The 20,431-nt window shown below is 40.2% G+C and overlaps 1 protein-coding gene across 4 annotated transcripts in view; it reads right to left on the reverse strand.

Annotated features, from left to right (window-relative positions):
- Arl15 (ADP ribosylation factor like GTPase 15) overlaps positions 1-20,431 on the reverse strand; it is a 353,796-nt gene that overhangs the window by 240,281 nt on the left and 93,084 nt on the right. For 2 of the 4 annotated variants that reach the window (XR_009058382.1, XM_057790205.1), the window contains exon 2: positions 13,221-13,361. The exons of the other annotated variants lie outside the window; for them this stretch is intronic. Coding sequence is in view for 1 of the 2 variants with exons in the window: in XM_057790205.1 (XP_057646188.1) it covers positions 13,221-13,268 (48 nt within the window). In the remaining variant the exon portion in view is untranslated. The remainder of the gene's footprint in view (positions 1-13,220; positions 13,362-20,431) is intronic. 4 annotated transcript variants of the gene reach the window in all.

Below are 20,431 nucleotides of genomic sequence, written 5' to 3' on the forward strand. Positions count from 1 at the left end.
ATTGTTTCTCAACAGAAAGTAGATCTTGAAAACACAAAAACACTTTAAACATTTCTTACCAAGGGCATTTTTCTCTATTTCATGCATTTGGAATGAGTCAGGTCATGAAAACATTTAAAGAGACTAGGCTCCCTGAATCTTTATCCTTCAGAAGCACTGAAGTGTCACCTAAAGCTCCCTAGAAATGAACTCCACAAAGTACCTTCTTTGCCCTCAGACCAAGGGGCTCGCAATGCCTAAGAATAAAATAAATTCAACAATTTTTTTTTTAAAAAAAAAGCTTGTAGTTCTTAACAGGAGAAACTATCCTTTCACTTAAGTCTTTGGGTTCCATAAAAACTGAAACTCATTCCCACATACTCCAGAGGCGTCAGTTCCTGCAGATCTGCCGGCCTCTGCCACTCACTTCCTAAGGCTTCGGTCAGAACATCTCCACTGTCCTCAGGACAATTACGGTGTCTGCTGTCATCACCTCAGGCATTCCCACTTCCACCTCCAAAGGGCTATGATCTCTCTAAAACACAGAAAACCCTGTCCATGAATTCAAATATTGTTGTGACCATCTGTATCGGTGAGGGCAATATACAAATTCTTTACACAAGCAGACAAAGATTTTTTGATTTGGCCTTGGCTGTCGTTTTTGGTTCCACGAAATGTCTGTAAATCACCTAAAACAGAATTTGACAGATAAAAGGAACCCGACAAGAATAATTCTTCATACTGGTATTTTCCGACTATATACTTGGACCACACACTCCGTTACCGGCTCCAGGTCATCTAAAGAGTCTGCCCATCAATCCCCACCATCTTTCTCTGGCATTTTTCAAAGTTCAGCTCAGTATTCCTACCTCTTAAAATTCCCATGACCCTCAATCTAATTTAAACAACATCCTTTATTTTCCGGCGGCATCTTTTCTCTTCCATTATCATAACACCCAGTGTTCTGTCAAGTTCATTTGCCGTCTGTCTTCCCCTACTGGATTTTGAAAACTTGAATGAAGTCACTAATTCAACTTTGGAACTGGATATCTGGGCCCGCATCCAATTCACCACATGGCAGGTGTACCCCAGTAAGGATACCACTTTAAATAAGTGCATGTCAGAAAATCCTGAAATGAAGGGCTCCATCGTCACCAGGACAAGTTATTTCACTGACAGCCATCACCTAATCTAGGAAATAAGATCACCTCTTGGGATCACTGGAGTAATATACAAGGCATTATTTACCAAATGATAGCATAATGTACAATAATTAATAGGTGTCATCATTATTAAAATGAGGGTTTTTTTCACTTAGAACAGGGTTTTCCTAAAAACATTGATTTCTGTGATTACCAGTCAGCATTCTTTCCATAACATATAATTAAATATAATTCATGGTTAGGCTTTATTTATACATCCATTTGATCAAAGAGCTAATATAACAGCAAATACCAATGCTGGCTAATAATAAAGGCAGTCCTTTTAGTTTGCTGAAATAAGAACAATTAAAATTGTTCATTATATAATATAATGTGAGATCATAATTTTTTCCTCTTACCCTAGGGAGGGAAAACTAAAAAGCAATTTTTAAACATACCAGTCTGTCCTGACTATGAAACTGATTCTTTGACTATAAGTCCGCTACTAGGAAGACGCAGACAAAAGGGTAAGGGCAGAGGCATATGCGATCCCCGTGCATTCTCTAAGCATGCTGCTTTAACTGCTGATAGAGACAAATGTTGACTCTGGTCTAGTGCTGAAGAGCTAATACAGTGAGCTAGATGTTATCTCTCCTCACACATCAACACACGTGCCAGACAGATTCTGATTGCAAAGTCTGTTATTGGTGATGAAAAAGGCAGAGAGCGCACAGCTGGATATCTCAGATCCACAGCTGAGCTGGCAGCAGGGGTAGTTCAAGACATCTTCTCACTTTAAAAGCTGGAATTAATCTGAGTTATTTAAAGGTGTGTTTTATTAAAGAGGCACATTCGACTATGATCAAACATCACGCACAAAAGCTGAGCACAGATTAAGGCAGACAACTGAGATCACCTATGAACTATCAACAGATTTTCTTCGGCACCCACAAAACACTTACCAAAACCAGACACCAATAAAAAAATAATTTGTTCGTGCCCCAAAAAAGTGAAAAGTAGCATGTGGACTTACATTTATGTCTTCCATGTCTCTATTCTCTAAGTCTACAAGCCAGATACCTCATAGACGGTAAGAGAATCTTACAGGAGACTGATGAAGGTACGAAGATATTCAGGTAAAATATAGGCTAAAGATTATCATCTCATTCTCCACATCCACTGTCCAAGCATACACTCTATCAAAGGAGTTCTAAAACTAAATATGAAAACATGAGATATAAGCATCACAAGTAATTTTCCCCTGACTGCAAAGAACATATGAGATGTATATTAAAAGGATCTGGTAATTCACAGAATGGGTAAGAAGACTAAACGATCCCCATAAATCAAATAAATAAATAAATCCAAGGTTCACCACAGTGGTCACTGATAGTTTGGCAATAAAACCTTACCAAAGACAGAAGTTGGAGCCAGGAGTGTGGTACTGCTGTGATAGGCCTGACCATGCTTTGGTTTGGAGGAACGTGAGGCTCAATGGTTTACACTACTACGAACATGGAAGACAGTGGTGCTGAGGGTGAAACTGGAGAGGACTGGAGGTCTGAAGAGCACTTTGACATCAGGCATAGAGATGCTGAGCTTGGAGTCTGCCCAGCTGCTTTTCAGTTTTGCTTTGGTCCAGTACTTCCACATGATCCTCCCTTTTGGAATGGCAATGTATATCCTGTGTCATTCTATGTTGGAAGTATGTTATCGATCTCCTTTTCATTTTGATTTAACAGGAGATTACAGTTAAGTCTCAGAAGAGATTTTCAACTTTGGACTTTTAAACTGAAACTATTATAGGCTATGGGGACTTTTGATGCATTGCTGCGTCATGTGCTGGCTACAAGCCTATGAGGGTCAAGGAGTGGAAGGTGGTGGTTTGAAAGAAAATGGTTCCCATGGGCCCATAGGGGGTGTGGCACTATCAGGAGGTGTGGCCTTGTTAGAGGAAGTGGTTACAGGGGCAGGCTTTGAGGTTCAGGTGCTCAAGCTACACCCAGTGTGGCAGTCTCTTCTTGCTCCTTCTCCAGCACCATGTCTGCTTGCATGCCACCAGTCATAATGATAACAGCTAAACCTTTGAACTGTAAGCCAACCCCAACAAAATGCTTTCCTTTATATGAGTTGTGGTGGTTGTGGAGTCTCTTCACAGCAAAATAAAACCCTAAGACAGCCACCTAACACTGCCTGACTGCTGGCCCGAGTCCAAATCTAACACAGACACAAGAGTAACTGGTGCTCCAAGCAGGTGCCAGAGACCATCGAACTGGCCAAGCTGGAGCCCTGGCTGCCTTGGAGTCGGAAACAGCAATGAAAAGAAGGAATTCCGACTCTTAAATTGCTAAAGTATACTACTGAATATCCAGCATTCATTTTGGGGGAAATCCCCAAACACCTTCAAGTCTACATTGTATTCTTTGATATAAGAGAGAGTCAATTTCATAGGCATAAAATGGAAGATTTGTTTGTGTTCCACTTCCACAGACATTCTGACAGAAAATGACAGTCTTGAAAATGGGAAGGCCAACCAGCTGAGTTTCAGGAAAGAGAGCAAAATGGGAGCTGGAAGACAGCATTGACTTTTTGGTCACATAGATTTGGCCTTCTTACTCAGCTCTCCTGTTCTGTCTTCTCTTCCCCCTTTCCAAGCTCCTCTTGATATAGGATGACATTTGATAATTGCATTGTGTACCTTTCCCTTGACTGTCACATCATGTAGGAGGGAAAATGGGACTGGTCATACAGGGAGCCCTGGCTACCACCTAGCTTTTCTCAATTAAAAACCAAGGCACAGTAGGGTAGTCTGTCATTAGAAACATAAATATAAAATCTCTTAAACACCCCGAGGATATGTGAGCGGGCTTTAAGACTCGCAAGCATGCATGCACGTATTTATTTACTTTAAATAAAACCATTCTGGGTTTGCACATGTCTAGCTAGCGAGTATCAAATATTGAATCCTTCTCATTTCCCATTTTCCAGTTTGCAAAGCACACCATAATCATAAAACAACTGTTAAAAGAAAACTATTCATCTGGAACATGGGGAAAAACAACTCAATTGTATTTACGATATCACAAAGGGGGTAGAAATAAAGCGCTGAATTTGGCCGACACACTTCGTTTTCCCCAAAAGAATAAAATTTGAAGACTTGCAGAACTATCATAGGAAAGAAAAAATAGTGGGGCAAAAGGAATGGAAAATGATTTGATCAATGGTTCTCAACTTGTGAGTCATGACCGCTTTAGGGTTCGCATATCAGATATTTACATTATGATTCATAACAGTAGCAAAACTACAGTTACAAAGTAGCAAAGAAATAATTTTATGGTTAAGGGTCACCACAACATAAGGGAACTGTATTAAAGGGTCCCCAGCATTAGGAAAGTTGAGAATCATTGGATCATTGGATTAGGTAAGGTATGTTTTTTTTTAAAAAAAAGAGAGAGAGAGATGAGCTAGAGAAATGATTCAGAGGTTAAGAGCACTGCTCTTCTATAGGTTCTGAGTTCAATTCCCACAAGCACATGGTGGCTCACAACCATCTATAATGAGATCTAATGCCCTCTTCAGGCGTGCAGAAATACGTGCAGGCATAACACAATATATAATAAATAAATCTTTAAAAAAAAGACATTATGTCTCATTAATGACTCTGGAAATAATCTATAATATTCTATAAAAAGAATTATGGTTCCATTCTGAACAGATCCTATAGCTTCCATGGCATTTTATAAACAAGAAAGAATGCTATGATTCTTTGATTTTAGTGTTAATATTAATTTTGTAGGTAAAATAAGTTTGGAAAAAAGACCCTTAAGAAAATTATTCAAGGGCAATTAGAGACAGAATTTACCAAAGAAAATATATCCATCACTGAAAGCATATAAAAATGTATGGAGAAGATCTAGGCATTCATCAAACCACAAAAATGAAGAAAGACAGCACCCAAAAAAAAAAAATGCAGGAATTTTCTGCTATGAAAAAATCTGAGATAGAGTTTTAGTCTGAACAAATTCTGCATATAGTAAAATAATACTTCATTGTCATACCATCTGAAGACACAGGTATCAGGTAGAAAAATTTAAAATTGCCCCCAGATTATCTTAACCAATAGAACTTCTAAAAACCATAGCTCTCATTTCAACACTTAGAATTTTAAATTTCTTTTTTTCTTTTTTTTTCCCAAGACAGGGTTTCTCTGTGGTTTTGGAGCCTGTCCTGGAACTAGCTCTTGTAGACCAGGCTGGTCTCGAACTCACAGAGATCTGCCTGCCTCTGCCTCCCGAGTGCTGGGATTAAAGGCGTTCGCCACCACCGCCCGGCCAAATTTTAAATTTCTTAAAATTTCCTAATACCTTCTTGGTCACAGTAATACAAGAGACAAAGTATCCTAAAGCATGTTGTCTGAAATGATGTATTTCCAAGTGTTAAATCATATACTAGTTGTTTTCCTGTAAGTCTCAAACAACCGCAGAAAGGAGATGTGAATTAACAAGTCAATAAGACGACACAATCAATATAGATTGACCAAGTGTGAGGGAGAAATAAGAATCTCATTCATCCCACAAAGCAGCTATTCAAACTTTCAAGGCCTATGGATAGGCAAGACAGAAGTGTTGAAATGGAGATCATCAGGTTAGGAGATGTGTAAAATGCTCACATAGCAAGTCTGAGAACCTGAGTTTGGCTCTCCACACCCAAACACAAGGGAGTGTGCACTGGTACGCCCATGCACACATACACATATACATGCCCTCTCACAACAAAAATAGGGTGGAAGATCACAAAGAGTCCTGAATACTTTGATAATCCGTAACCCTGACACATGTGGCCTCAGTGGCAAAGTAAACAACAGCCAGAAGTTCCACTGAACAGTACCTTGATGACTTTCAAGAACCCACTATTCATTTGACTTAAGCAGATAGGAAATCAAGAGATTAAAGAAAACCAAGTACACCAAATTAAAAGGCCACTTACTATTAACCGTATTTTAAATATTTCCCCCTTCCAGTTTTAACACAGTTCCTAAAGATGTGACACTTCCCAAGTGTTTGTCTACATAAAGCAAATCAGTGGTGTTCCGGAATGTGGCCGGGAGCACCATTATGGAATAAACACACAGAGAGAGCCCCACAAGCAGTTGGGGAACAAAGGGATTCAACAAGACTCTTTCATAGGAAAGGGACAGAAGAAAACAGAACATGGTTGGAGACCCTACTTAGAGCATGTCCCAGGAAGATCAGCCTAGGTGTGCTTCACTGGACTCTGACTTTAGGTCCCCACCCAGCCTCTACTAGTCTTCAGTGCTGGGAGGCTGGCCTCCACAGTCTGCATCAGTGGGTACTCGTGTCCTGTGGCTTCCAGTCACATTGAATAAAATACAGGAGAGAGGAACGAGTTTGAGCTGTTCCTCCTACTTTCTTCTCCCAAGGCTGAGGAGACAGGGGGTTGTGTCTCAGAGCCAGCATCACCTCACCTGCTTATCATGTCAGACCCTCCATGAGGCCCTCTCTACCAATGAGCTCCAAAAACAGCTCTTTGCTTCTTCAGGTTGCAGAATATTTGTATACACTGTGTAAAGATGTGTCACTGTGATTGATTTAGTAAAGAGCAAAATGGCCACTAGCTAGGCAGGAGAGATAGGCAGGGTTTCCCGGGAGAGAGGGGAAGTGGGGGAATCTATGCACAATTTTGCTAGCAGACTGGGAGCAAGTCAGATGTGCCATACTAAGAGGTAACAGACCCACATGGTAGAATAGAGATTTAAAACTATGGGCTGATTAAGTTATAAGAGCTAGTTAGGGAAAAGCTAAGGCCAAGCTTTCATAATTAATAAGTCCCCAGGTCATTATGTGGACTTGCCGGCCAAAGATAGTCTAACAAGAAAGCTTGCTACATTTGGGACAAGGGATCTTCTTAGTACCCTGTCCACAACTTTGAAAATAGCAGTGTTACCAGTTTTAATACTTTGCTTACTGCTAATTTGAAAACACAGTTTCCTAACAGAACCTAACTGGTAGCCCTTGCAGTAGCTAAAATGGAATCAAGATGACACTGAGTCGTTAGCCAGAAAGGAAGGTAGGTTTTGAAGAATCTAGGAAGATAGGAAGAAATTAAAACTGTGGTTATAAATTTTGGATACCCATTATTAGACATCTTTGTGAGCTAGTAATAACTGTGCCATTCTAAGGAGTCAGAGCTCACTGAAAACCACCAGGTGATCTAAATCCACATGAGATGAGCTGCAAAAGGTTGACAAATTAATGTTTAAATGACTAAAGCTGGAAGTTTAGAAACTGTTCCTTAGTCTTTATCCTATGAGTGTCATTGCTCATAAGTCTAGTGAATTATAGCGATCACTTTCAAGGGCTTTGGTTAACATTTAACCTCATTAACAAACTGTTATATTCCCTGTACAATTTTAACTAACATTCCTAAACATAGTACATTCAATTCTATTTTTAAAGCACTTCAAACACTTCACACAGTAAATGTTCCCAAGTGCTAAATTCTTATAACTCCAGTAAACTAATACCCAACTAAACAACTGAGTGACTCTTAAGTTTTCATTTTAAGTTTTCAAACATTCTCCTAAATATATATGTGTGTGTGTGTGTGTGTGTGTGTGTGTATGTGTGTGTGTGTATTCTCAAGTAATTGAAGAGGACAGAATAATGCAAACTTTTTTATATAATCAGTGTTAAATTGATACCAAAACCAGGCAAAGACACAAGAAAAAAAGAAAATCAATATATTTGCTATTTTGCTATTAACAATGATACAAGTACCTCAAATATACTAGCAAGTCAAATTCAATAAAAAAAATATACACACATGTATGCACATATACATCAGGTGGGATTTATATCTGGAATGCCACTATGGCTCCCTTTATAAAAATGTACTGATATACCATACTCTAATAGAATGAAGGACAAAACCCACATCATCACTCAATATTGCAAAATTCAATAACATTTAATAATTTAAAAATTATTAAACAAACATGATAGGAATCTCTATCAACATAAAAGCCACATGGAATCATACACATCATGGTCAAACGGGGAAAGACAGAAAACTTTTAATAAGATGAGCAGAAAAAGAATATGTTTTCACCACTTCAATTTAACACACAACTGGAAATTATAACCAGAGCAATGAGATTTAAAAAACAAACACCAACAACAAAAAGAAATTAAAAAGAACCAAAGGAATCCAGATTAAAAAGGAAGATGTAAAATTAACTGTTTGCAGATGATATCTTTAGGACAACCTCATCTAATAAGAGATAAATATCCAGGACACCTAAAGAATTTCTAAATATGTTGTGGGATAATGTGCTTGCACATTGTAAAGATTTGTCACTCATACTGATTTAATATAATGCTGATTGGCCAGTAGTAAGGCAGGAAGGATAGGTGGGGAAATCAGACTAGGAGAATTATGGGAAGAGAAAAGGCAGAGGGTGAGTCACCAGCTAGATGCAGAAGAAACAAGATGAGCATGCCTCACTGATAAAAGGTACCAAGCCATGTGGCTAAACATGGATAAGAATAATGGGTTAATTTAAGTTGTAAGAGCTAGTTAGTAATAACCCTGAGATAATAGGACAAACAGTTTATAATTAATATAAATCTCTGTGTGTTTCTTTGGAACTGAGAGACTGCAGGACCAGCCGGAACAGAAACTTCTGTCTATATAAATCTCAACAACAAAATCCACACAATGGTGTGTGTGTGTGTGTGTGTGTGTGTGTGTGTGTGTGTGATCCCTGTATGTCAGCAATGTGGAAACTAGACACTAACTAACATCAGTCTGTTTTCACTAACTGCTTCTTCACCTTAGTTTTTCAGATAGTACCTCACTTAACCTGAGTTCCCTACCTTGGCAATACTGGTGGGTCATGGAGACCCAGGAAGCCATCTATCTCTGCCCACTCTCGTCCTGTGATAGCATTACAGACAAGCATTACAACACCGAGTGAGTACTAGCGATTATAACTAAGGTCTGCATGCTTATACAGCACCAATGGAGCCATATCCACAGTCTCAACAATGCTTTAAAAATAAATAAATAAGCCGGGCGGTGGTGGTGCACGCCTTTAATCCCAGCGCTTGGGAGGCAGAGGCAAGCGGATCTCTGTGAGTTCGAGGCCAGCCTGGTCTACAAGAGCTAGTTCTGGGACGGGCACCAAAGCTACAGAGAAACCCTGTCTTGAAAAAAAAAATAATAATAATAATAAAATAAATAAATAAAAATAATTCTAATTATGGTAACACAGAAAGGATAAAAGACACAGGATTTAATTAAACTAAGGACCTAAAAGACATTCAAACACTGAGCAGACATTTCTCCAAAGAAGTTATATAAAAGGTTTAAAAGTGCATGAAAAGATGTTTATTACAGTCCCCTCATAAAGGCCACCCTTAACACTGCCATATTGAGTTCGGGGCTCCAACTAAAGAATTATGTGGATACAAACACACACACACACACAAAGCTCAAGTGTTGGCAAGGATGCAGAAGTAGAGTGTACAATACTAAGCTATCAGAGAAAATAGCAGAATACTTTCTAAGAAAAAATTGAAGAATTGCTATTTGACCTAACATGCAACCTGAGTCTATTTCAATGATATATCTGTACATCCATGTTCACTGCAGCCTTGTTAGCAAGAGCTGAAACATGGAAGCAAACAAACCGTGACTGCTGATAGCTGAAAATGTAAGAAAATTGCAGTCTATGCATATGATGCAATATTATTTTGTCTTTAAAAAGAAGTTCTCACCTAAGTTACAATCTGGATCAATCCTAAGACACTGATGTTCTGTGAAAGAAACCAATTTCAAAAAGACAGAAGCTCCCATTTTGCTTATAGAATATTTAAGGGCAGTAGAATCCATAATGCCAACTTTGAGTGGTAGTTGCAGGAACTCGGAGACAAGAATAGAAAACATAATGTCTCTGGTAAAGAACGTCAGTGCTACAAGATGGGATGCCATAAAGCTGGATGATGGCAATGGCTACACATCACTACAAATCAATTTGAAGCCATTGAACTACGCTTTTAAAATGGCTAACATGAACCGGGCGGTGGTGGCGCGCACACGCCTTTAATCCCTCCCAGCACTCAAGAGGCAGAGGCTGGCGGATCTCTGTGAGTTCAAGGCTAACCTGTCTAAAAGAGCTAGTTCTAGAAACCCTGTCTTGAGAAAAACAAAACAAAAAAAGAGCTAACATGGTACACATTTTATGTTCTGTGTATTTTAACACGATTTTAAAATATCCATGGAAAAAAACTGTATAGTTTATTCCAAATGCCTTCCTCCTCAAAGTCACCTCCTTGACATTAAAAACAATTTCTTTCGTTTCTCCTCCTCTCTCTCTCTCTCTCTCTCTCTCTCTCTCTCTCTCTCTCTCTCTCTCTCTCTCTCTCTCTCTCATTGAAGCCAGTGACTAGAATAATCCTTGGCGCTTCTTTTTTTCCCCTCTTGAACCACATGTCCAACCCATCAGGGAATTCTGTCAACAACAGCTTCAAAATAGATCAGGAATCCAACTACTTCTCACCACCTCTACCCTCGCCACTCCAGTCCAACCTACTATCATCTGTTGCTTGATTACTGCAAGGACTTTCAACTGGCTTTCCGTTTCCACTCTAACCTCCTATAGTCTATTTACAACACAGTAGTCAGAACAATCTTGTTAAAACATGTCAGGTCACTTCTCATCTTAAAATCCCCAAGATCCCCATGCTTATCTCAGTCAAGATAAAACCCAAAGCTCTCCTGGTAGATGACAAGGTCCTTAAAAATCTTCTGCCATCTTCCTCTCCCCATTGGAGACACAAAAACCACCCCCCAAAAGTATGATACTTGAATATGTTGAGTACTTGGAACTGAGGGACACCAGAAGACCTTAGAGTCTCAGGACCAAGGTCTCTCTGATGTCTCTTATATTTCCTTCTCACCTTTGAGAACCGCAGAAGCCAGGGTTCCTCTTTTGCAAAGCAGATCATAGAAATTAGAGATCTTTCCCAAAGCAAATAATAAAAACCCAAAGGCATCATTCCAACTTTCCACCCAGTCTTTCTATTCACGGCAGCTGACAGAATTCTATGCTCTAGCTGTACGTTCCACGAATGAACTTTTACCTTTTAAATCACATTCCATAAACTTGGCACATCTCAGACATTGATCAGACTCCTACCAAGTCCGCCCCCTCTACAGTTTATGCAAATGACAAAGAACAGGACAAGTAAGCTGGGGCCAAAAGTTCTTCAGAGAGCAGAAACCAGTGGGTGTGGCAGGACTGAAAGGAGAACTGCAACCTCGTGGAGGTCAAGGGAGGGAGGAAGTGACCAACTAAGAAGTCCAAAGTCAGAGACAGTGTTTAAAAACCAGAAAGGCTACCCTGTCTGGGAAAATGGAATAAGACAATGATCTTTGCAGGCACATTTCAGAGCATGTAATTGTTTGTTTGTGGGAACATATAAAATGTCTGCGCAGGAGGTTATCTACCACACACATGTAGAAATCAGAGGACAACGTTCAGGAATTGGTTCCTTCCTTGCACCATGGAGTCTCAGGATTGAGCCCAGGTCACTGGGCTTACAGAACAAGACCTTCACCAGTAAAGCCAACTAATCAGCTCCACGAGCAGAGGTAAAGACAGAAATTGGGCCGTGTACTTAGTGCCGGCCACACTCTTCTCACTTAAGTTCATCCATGTCATTCCTTCCGTTCCCATGGCTTCAAATAGTTGGATGAGTTCCTTAACCCACATCTAGCTTTTTATCTAGAGAGCAAATTAAAGAGGAATGTAAACTTCCCACCATACATCTACATCTACACACCCTTTAGGTACTCCTAATGAAAACCAAAACTCACTACCAATCTTACCATAGACAACAAACACTTGCTGCTTGTGTTCCTATGTGCATCAAGTGCATCACTGACCAAACTATCATCTAAAACTACAAATCCCTGAGCACTGAGGCACTCAAGAGGTAGAGGCAGGGGATCAAACATTCAAGGTCACTTTGACTACAGGGCTAATAGTTAACAGGTCAGTCTGGATTATATGAGAATCTGTCCCACAAACAAGCAAACCAAACCTAGAATGTACAAAACTACAAATCCTGAAACAGCCTCATCTGGTCTTTCTCCTTCCTGGCCATGATAAATGCTGGTATATTAAGCATCCTATTTCTATAGAGTCTATTTGTTAAATAGTTCTCTAGCAGTTACACTGTATTATTTTATAATAAAGTATTCGTTCTTTTCTCCAGAAATGCAATTGCATCAGATATTTTATATATATATATATATATATATATATATATATATATATATATATATATATCACATATAAATAATACCTAGATATGCTAGGTGTTTAATAAGTATTTGATCCACTGAAGTGGCTCAAACAGATCTGTATTAAATACACAGATTTGTGCATCAAATTAACTTGTTTTTCCTTAATAACCAAGACTGTGTTTAAGGAAAAAAAACTAACTAACCTAAATAATTTGGAGAAGGAATATTTTGTAAAATATAGCAAATTCCAACACAAAGATTCCCAAATGAAAACTTCCACTTCAATTAGCATCCTCTAGGAGACTAAGGTAGTAAACAGTGTAAAAACTCGGTCTCCATATGGGAATTATTTCAACTCTGACTTTCTATGGCCCGTTCTTGTCACTCAGCCTTCGTCAAAGATGTGGTTCCCCTTCCTAATTTATTTTGCATTGTCCCAACCTGTAACTCCAATGAAAGAATACTGGCACTTCCAAGGCAGATAAAATGCATGACAGATAATAGTTTTTACTTTCAGAGACACAGTCCCAGTGAGATACTCATCTTGAACAAGAACAGATAAACCTTTGCCCGGATAAACACAGACAAGGACAAGACACGAAGAGCCGCCCCTTCCTCAATGCTTCTTCATTTTTACGAGACCCAGGGATGCAGTCTTGACCTTGATAACCTCCGCAGTGCCTTGCCAGCAGAAGGCAAAAAAGGTCTCAGAAGTATTTTGGCCCCAGATCATGTTTGAATCAAGTTAGAGAAAGTTATGAAACTCACAGTTGTCATCCTTGACTTGTGTCCAGAAGCACAATTCAAATGGAGCATGGAGTCTAAATGGTTGATGGCTTGCAGCTGGCTGTACTTCTCAGCCACCAAAAGGAAAAAGCTCTAATTCCACCCCAATAAAAAAAATGTAACCTGGCAAAAAACAAAATAAATAAATATATATATGTACTTTTGTGACCAAATGATGAGACAGAGAGGTAACAAAAAACAGCAGACTGCCCTTCTATTGCTGCATTTTAACAAGGTTTTATACATTAGAACTGTTTAGAAGGTTGACATCAGCATACCTGGTAAACCAAATACACAAACCATCTTTGCCCTACCTCCTACATCAGATTGGCTTTAGCTGTGTGAACACCTCAAAAAGTACAGCTGCAGGCTTCTACTCAGACTTCTTAGGATATTACCGTAATTTTGTGGCCTGCTTGTTCCACAAAATATAGTGTATATCCAGGATTTCCCTACTGGAAGATGGAAATGACATGGCACTATCACTTGAGATATAAGAAATATATATTTATTTTTCAAAACCATGAATTTACCTTTCTTTTGCCAAATGGTAGCATCATCACCATTTCGAGGCCTAAAGTTTCTAGCCCCTGTCTGTTACAGATTCACACCACGTTCTGCACGCTCATGTTTAGTACATGTTGTTCATGCAGTGCCTAATATATTACATTAGAGCCCAAATGCATGAAACGTCCCCTCAACTCGTCATGGTTTCCCACCTTGTCCTTCTTCACGTAGTGTGTTTATGAAATGGGCAAATCAACATATACAACTAATCATGGCTGCTCTCAAGCAACCTGAATTGATTGGTTAAATATAACCCCAAGTGCATCTTATGTGAGGACGGAGGGAGGGGGGAGTCTAAGAAAGGCGCCATACAAATACAGGTCTGCAACTCCAGCAGAGGGAAGTGGAGACAGGAGGACCAGGAGTTAAAGGTCACCCTCAGCTAAGGACCGTTCCAGGACCATCTGGACTCCCTGACAACCAAGCTCAGCCCTGCCCCTTTCTAGCCTCACTTGGGTGAGGTAAAGGGTCTAGTCAGCTATGTCTATTCTAATGCCTAATTCCCACAGGTGCTTCAAAAAGATCTGAAAAAGATACTCCTGGGCTTCAACTTTGAAAAATATCTTGTGAGAATAAGAGAAAAGAGTATCATCAAAAATATAATTATAAAAATAATAAAATCAATACAAAACACAAAATATTCTTTGACAGCAAAGATAAAAATCATTAATTGTCCAAATCTTGAGTGTGCACACAAATGTGTATGTGTGTCTGTCTGTCTGTCTGTTTGAAAGCCTTGATTATTAGTACTATTCCCCTCCATGTAAGACAAATCACCTATATAACTGGGGTGGGCATCTTAAAAACTCAAGCTACTTATAGTCAATATTTACTTAAGTTCCAATACTCAATATAGGGTCATTTAAATCCTATGGTAAGACAGCCATCAATGAAAATATGAAAGAAGATGAACCCAACTTTTATTCATTAGAAATATCAACAGTTATGACTGAGCAGCTAAGAACATTTGGTTTATGACAGTCTTTCTATGAAAAAATACCAAGTTCTGTCATCTTTTAATGACGCTTCCTCAGTGGGCAGGAGAATGCGGCCACAGCTAAGGTGAGAATGTAGGAAAAACCTACAAATCTTCTGAGCTTGATCACCAGCACAGAACTCACTTGCTGAGCCTCCTCTGCCAAACCTAAGTTCCTGGAGCTCCACCTCATCTCAGCAATAAGAATAATAACACAGTGACTGGAAGGACTAAATAATTCATAATGCAACTCCAACATTATTCAAACAAAATTCAACATGCTTGCAATAGTGTGGTATCAATAATTAGTTTTATTCATCATTGTTATTTCCGTTTTATTACACAATGCCACTGGCTACACTCTTCTCATAGAAAGAGATAATAGAAAAACATCTAGTTATCCAATATCTTGGAATTTACATCGTTGATGCTACTTCACTTCTTAAATATGAACCCTCTTCTACAGCTACAGTAGAATCTATAGGATAGTGAGCAAGATTCTTTTTTTTTTGTTTTTTGGGGTTTTTTTTTTGGATTTTTCGAGACAGGGTTTCTCCGTAGCTTTTGGTTCCTGTCCTGGAACTAGCTCTTGTAGACCAGGCTGGCCTCGAACTCACAGAGATCCGCCTGCCTCTGCCTCCCGAGTGCTGGGATTAAAGGTGTGCGCCACCACCGCGCGGCAGTGAGCAAGATTCTTAATAGGAATGTGAAGAAACATGGTTCTGCTGAAGAATTCTGTGATTTACGGAACCCCGTTCAAATGGGGTTGGGTAAAGAAAAGGTCATTAGAATGACAGTCCTGCTGTATTTTCATTCCTATAACTATATAGAACTAGAGACTAAACCAGTGGCTGCATACTGATCCCCAGCAGGAGAAACACCCATTCTAGGTGATGGTCAATTTATGCAGGAAACAAATATGCTCATTGTCAACTCTCCGCGACATCGAAGAGCCTTGTTTTCTTTAGCATGGGTAGCACGGGTAGAGCTGTTCGCTCTCTGTTCTCTCTCTTTCGGCTGAGGCACACTAGAAACGCGGTAGCGCTGTCCAAGTTGTCTGAACATCTTTCGGCAGCGAGAACAAAAGGTTACTTTGAGGCAGAGCCTAATGACCCCTGGGAGAAGCAGGGAGTTCTGAGGCTGTGAAGCTGCTCCCTCAATATCCCCACCGGCTACATGTTGCATTTTCCCTTATTGCTCAAATTAAAGATGTTTTAGGTCACAGCCCACTCTATATTGTCACATGATCTAATGCCCCTTCCCGTTTATAAAGGGGAAGAAAAACTTGGCAGATTTTGAGTGTCTAATTCATTGTAATTGTACAAAAGAGTACATAATCCTCAGCTGTCTGAGCTAAACCACACAGGAGTCCTCGCTTATCCGCAAACAGTAAGTTATAAGATTCCCAGTACAGGCCTGCACTGTGCATAGCAGCGACCCCCTCCTACACTATGCTCTCTCCTCTAGACACACACTTATGACAAAGTCCAATTTATATATGAGATACAGAAAATATTAATAACATCGTATCAATATCATCAACAATAGAATAATTATAACAATACACTATAATAAAATAAGAAAAATAGGGGTATTTGAGCCCAAGCATGACATCATTAGGACACTAGGACTGATAACCTATGAGTTTCTATGTGGCCAACAGGTGGGTGCCACATATAGTACCAGTTCCACCCAGCAAAATCATGACTCACATCCTGAGAGTGGCGAAGGAGGATGGCACAAGGCTTTCATTACAACTTCGCAGAGTGGCAAGCAGTTCAATATCTACGCAATGTTTGTGTTCGAGGTCCCTCATTTAGTATTTTCAAATGCCCTTGAAAACAGGTAACTGAAAACACAGGAAATAATACTTTAGATAATGGGAAATAGTATTTATTAAATTTTTATTAAAAAAAAAAGAGCCCTCGGCACTTTATTCATTGCTGTTCAATGTAAAAATTATTTGAAATATTTAAATTTAAAACTTGTCAAAGTGAAGAGATATTTGCATAACTCATTTTCCAAAGAAACCCTTGGCAGTAGACTCAAACAGGTCAAAGATTAAGTTATCTCAAAGCACAATTTTTACATTATACTTTCTAACATATAAGCAAGTATCAAACGCTGAAATTTTACAGTTTGAATTACAATGGGGAAAAAAAGCTATAGGGCTTTTCAAATGGTCACAAAATTCCACTCTAAACAGAGCAACAGGATAAATGTAAGCACAGTGATGGGCCTCTCTCTCTCTCTCTCTCCCTCTTCTTTTTTTGCAGTAAATGATATCTCTCAAAGAGCTCCATTTTTTTAAAAAAAGAAAATTAATACCCCTTTTTAATTCTAGAAAAGAGAAAGAAAGCTGGGCAGGGTAGTGCACATCTTTAATCCCAGCACTCAGGAGGCAGATACAGGTGGATCTCGAATTCTAGGCCGGCCTGGTCTACAGAGCGAGTTCCAGGACAGCAGGGCTACACAGAGAAACCCTGTCTTGAAAGTACAAAAGAAAAAAAAAGAAAACAAAATAAAAAACAATCAAGTCTGGGTCTCCTTCCACCCTACCCTCCAATACTAATATATACTCAAAGACAGAAGACAACAACAAACCCCTAAGGGCGGGACATCAAAAGAGGCCCTGTGCTGGCCAATCCTTCCTACTCCTCTGTGTGCTGGTGCGCTCAGAGCAGTTCATCACACCCCACCTTTGGCTCACTTTAAAAGTTCCAGTGTGAAAACGTGCTGACAGAAGCTTCGGGAATCGCAAGCATGAGACACAACAGAGAGGAGAGGAAATACTAGTCAGGCAATTCACTGAAGAAAGCAGCATGGACTTGTCTAGGTGCTCTCCAGGTAATGAGAAACATCTCACGAATGCCAAGGAAAGGACGTTAAATGACTGTTCTTTTAACACGCCTTTCAGGCACATGTCTTAAGGCTGGTGTTACAGAAAGGCAGGAGGGGCTACCCCTCCTTCATGATCACACTAGTGCTGCACATAATTAAAACTAATCCTTTTACCTGCCTACATTTCTTACAAGCAACCTGTCTAGTGCATACATTAAAAAGGTCTGGATGTTTTGCACCAACAAGATTCAATAAGTACATTCGCATTGGGGGGGGGGTGCAAGTCCAAACAACATCAGCCCATTCACTTATTTAAAACATTCAGCAATTTTAAAAGGCTTAGGAAACACAGAGCATAATGGTGTATCAAAATGACAAGCCTTCACCAGACACACAGCAGCCAAATTTGCTTACCTGGAGCTTTGAGAGGCAGCCAAGACATGAAAAACGCCACAGAAGGAAAGCTTATGCCATGACTTGCACTAAGAACAGGCTGCAGAAACAAGAGTTTGCAAACCAACCGAGGTACTTGATATCTATCACACAAGAAAGGGAAAAGGGGGGGAAACCACCAAAAAACCCTCTCTCGGAACTAGCTGATACAATTATAACCCAGTTCCAAAAAGGGATTAACTGTAACCTGCCCACGGGTTAAGCAGAGGTCAGGGTGACACCAGCATCACTTTCACAAGACGCTGAAAGCCCTGACGTTGGTGCCAGAGAAAACACATTTTACCTTGGCTCATCTGTTGGTGACCAAATCTTTCCTATACAGCCTCGTTTATCTCTCTGTAATCCATCACAGATAGGACAAAACAGTAACTCAATAAATTATGCCGCACTTCTTCATTAACTACACTCAGAGTTTGTATTTAGACGTCACAGCATTAACGGGCGAGAGCTGATTGTCTCCACCAATCTTGTTTCTACCACTTTCTGTGGTTCATGGGGCGACTCTGGTGTAGGCTCCACCTAGAGCATTTGTGTGTTTAGGTGTCTCGTGTGATGCTTGCATCTTGATAGCACACCCTGGTTCACCATCAGCTCACGCCTACGGCTTGCCAGAGAAAGGAAATGGGTATCAATCACTCTCCATCCTTCTGCCCTGGCTCAATCCATCATTCTGAGTTTGTTTCGCAGATGTATGACGTCACCACTGCCCCACTACCATACTGCCAAGGAAAAAGCAGCTGTGCTTTAGAAGTCTGCCAAGGATTATCTGCCTACTCAACCAGGCTTCGGAACCACCCGCTGAACACGTGTGTTCTTCCCTGTAACAGTCTAGTCTCAGGAGTGGATCAGGATAGGTAAATATACTTCAGTGTCCTCTTACTCCTGAAGTCTGATCACCTTCTCCTCTGACTGGGGTGCCCTGGCCTCCAAAAGTTCCCCAGTTGGGACTGATTACCCTGGCCTGTCTTCCGTAAGAACTCTGGTTAGCCAGAATCCACTTTATTCCTGATGTGTGTCCCCTTAGTAATTTTCTACCCATTGCCCCCTGCACTGCTTGCTGGTTATACGTTCCTGCCAGTTCACACGGAATGTGGTACTGAACACACGGTCTCCCTGTCAGCAGGACCCTTCTGCATTGGCCCCACCTGTTGCTATGGTGCTGGACAGCTCTCCTTATGGTCCTTTGGTTTGGTTGGTTTGGTTTTCCAAGACAGGGTTTCTCTGTGTAGCCCTGGCTGTCCTGGAAGTTTCTCTGTAGATTAGACTGGCCTCGAACTCAGAGATTCGCCTACCTCTGACTCCTGAGTGCTGGGATTAAAGGAAGGCACCATCACTGCCTGGCATCTTTATGGTCTTTTATCATGGGCTAAATACTTCTTTAAAAGGTAGTCTCAAATCACATAAATTCCCCCACTGATCTCCTGACTTTAGTAACTGAGACTCCTTGGCAAACTTCAAGCCAGACATTTCAAACCACATATGCATAAAAATCAAGTGAGCAAAAGGCAGCTGTCAAGAAATTCAAGGGAATAAGAGATTTCTCTCGCATCATAAAACATGGGCATTTTGAAAATTATAGGAATGAATACCCATCGCCTTTTTTTTTTTTTTTTTTGGCCTGAGTTTAATGGTTCTTGATTCTTTAAGAGCCTTACTGTTTAATTTGTTTTTAGGCAGGAATACTAAAAGAGGACCCTCCCACACCACAGAAAAATCAAAAAACAAACTGTGTGTGTCTTAGTGTATGTCTGTGTGTGTGTGTGTGTGTGTGTGTGTGAGAGAGAGAGAGAGAGAGAGAGAGAGAGAGAGAGAGAGAGAGAGAGAGACTATCCATATCCTTTATCCTTTTTCTCTTTCCTGAAACCTGCAACTGCAACGCAGAGTGACGAGGTGGGGGTGACAATGAGCAGACTGGGTTAATTCAGATGGGCCCCCATGGAACCCTAAGTCTTTAAACAGGGAAGAGGGAGGCAGAGGGGCCTGAACCAAAAGGATGGATGGCACCATGAGAATGACAGACATGGCTGGTTTTCAGAATGAAAAGCACCTACCAGTCAACGGATTCAGCAGGTTCTGGAGGTTGGGAAAGGCACAACATGCATGTCTTAGAACCTCCAAAAAGGAACTCAGATATAATTTCATCCTGGTGAGAAACCACTGCTGACCTCAAACTCTCCAAAACATTAATAAATCTGCTCTGCTTTCAACTACTCAATGTATGGCAGTATGTTGGTTGCACGAGCAATAGGAAACGCGTGTAAGCAAAATGCTTAAAAAAAATCAACAAGGAGCTAGAGAGGTAACTCAGTGGTTAAGAGTATTAACTCTTCTTCCAGATGACCACGGTTCAGTACCC

The sequence above is a fragment of the Chionomys nivalis genome, chromosome 15 (assembly GCF_950005125.1).
Source record: "Chionomys nivalis chromosome 15, mChiNiv1.1, whole genome shotgun sequence".
Lineage (NCBI taxonomy): Eukaryota > Metazoa > Chordata > Mammalia > Rodentia > Cricetidae > Chionomys > Chionomys nivalis.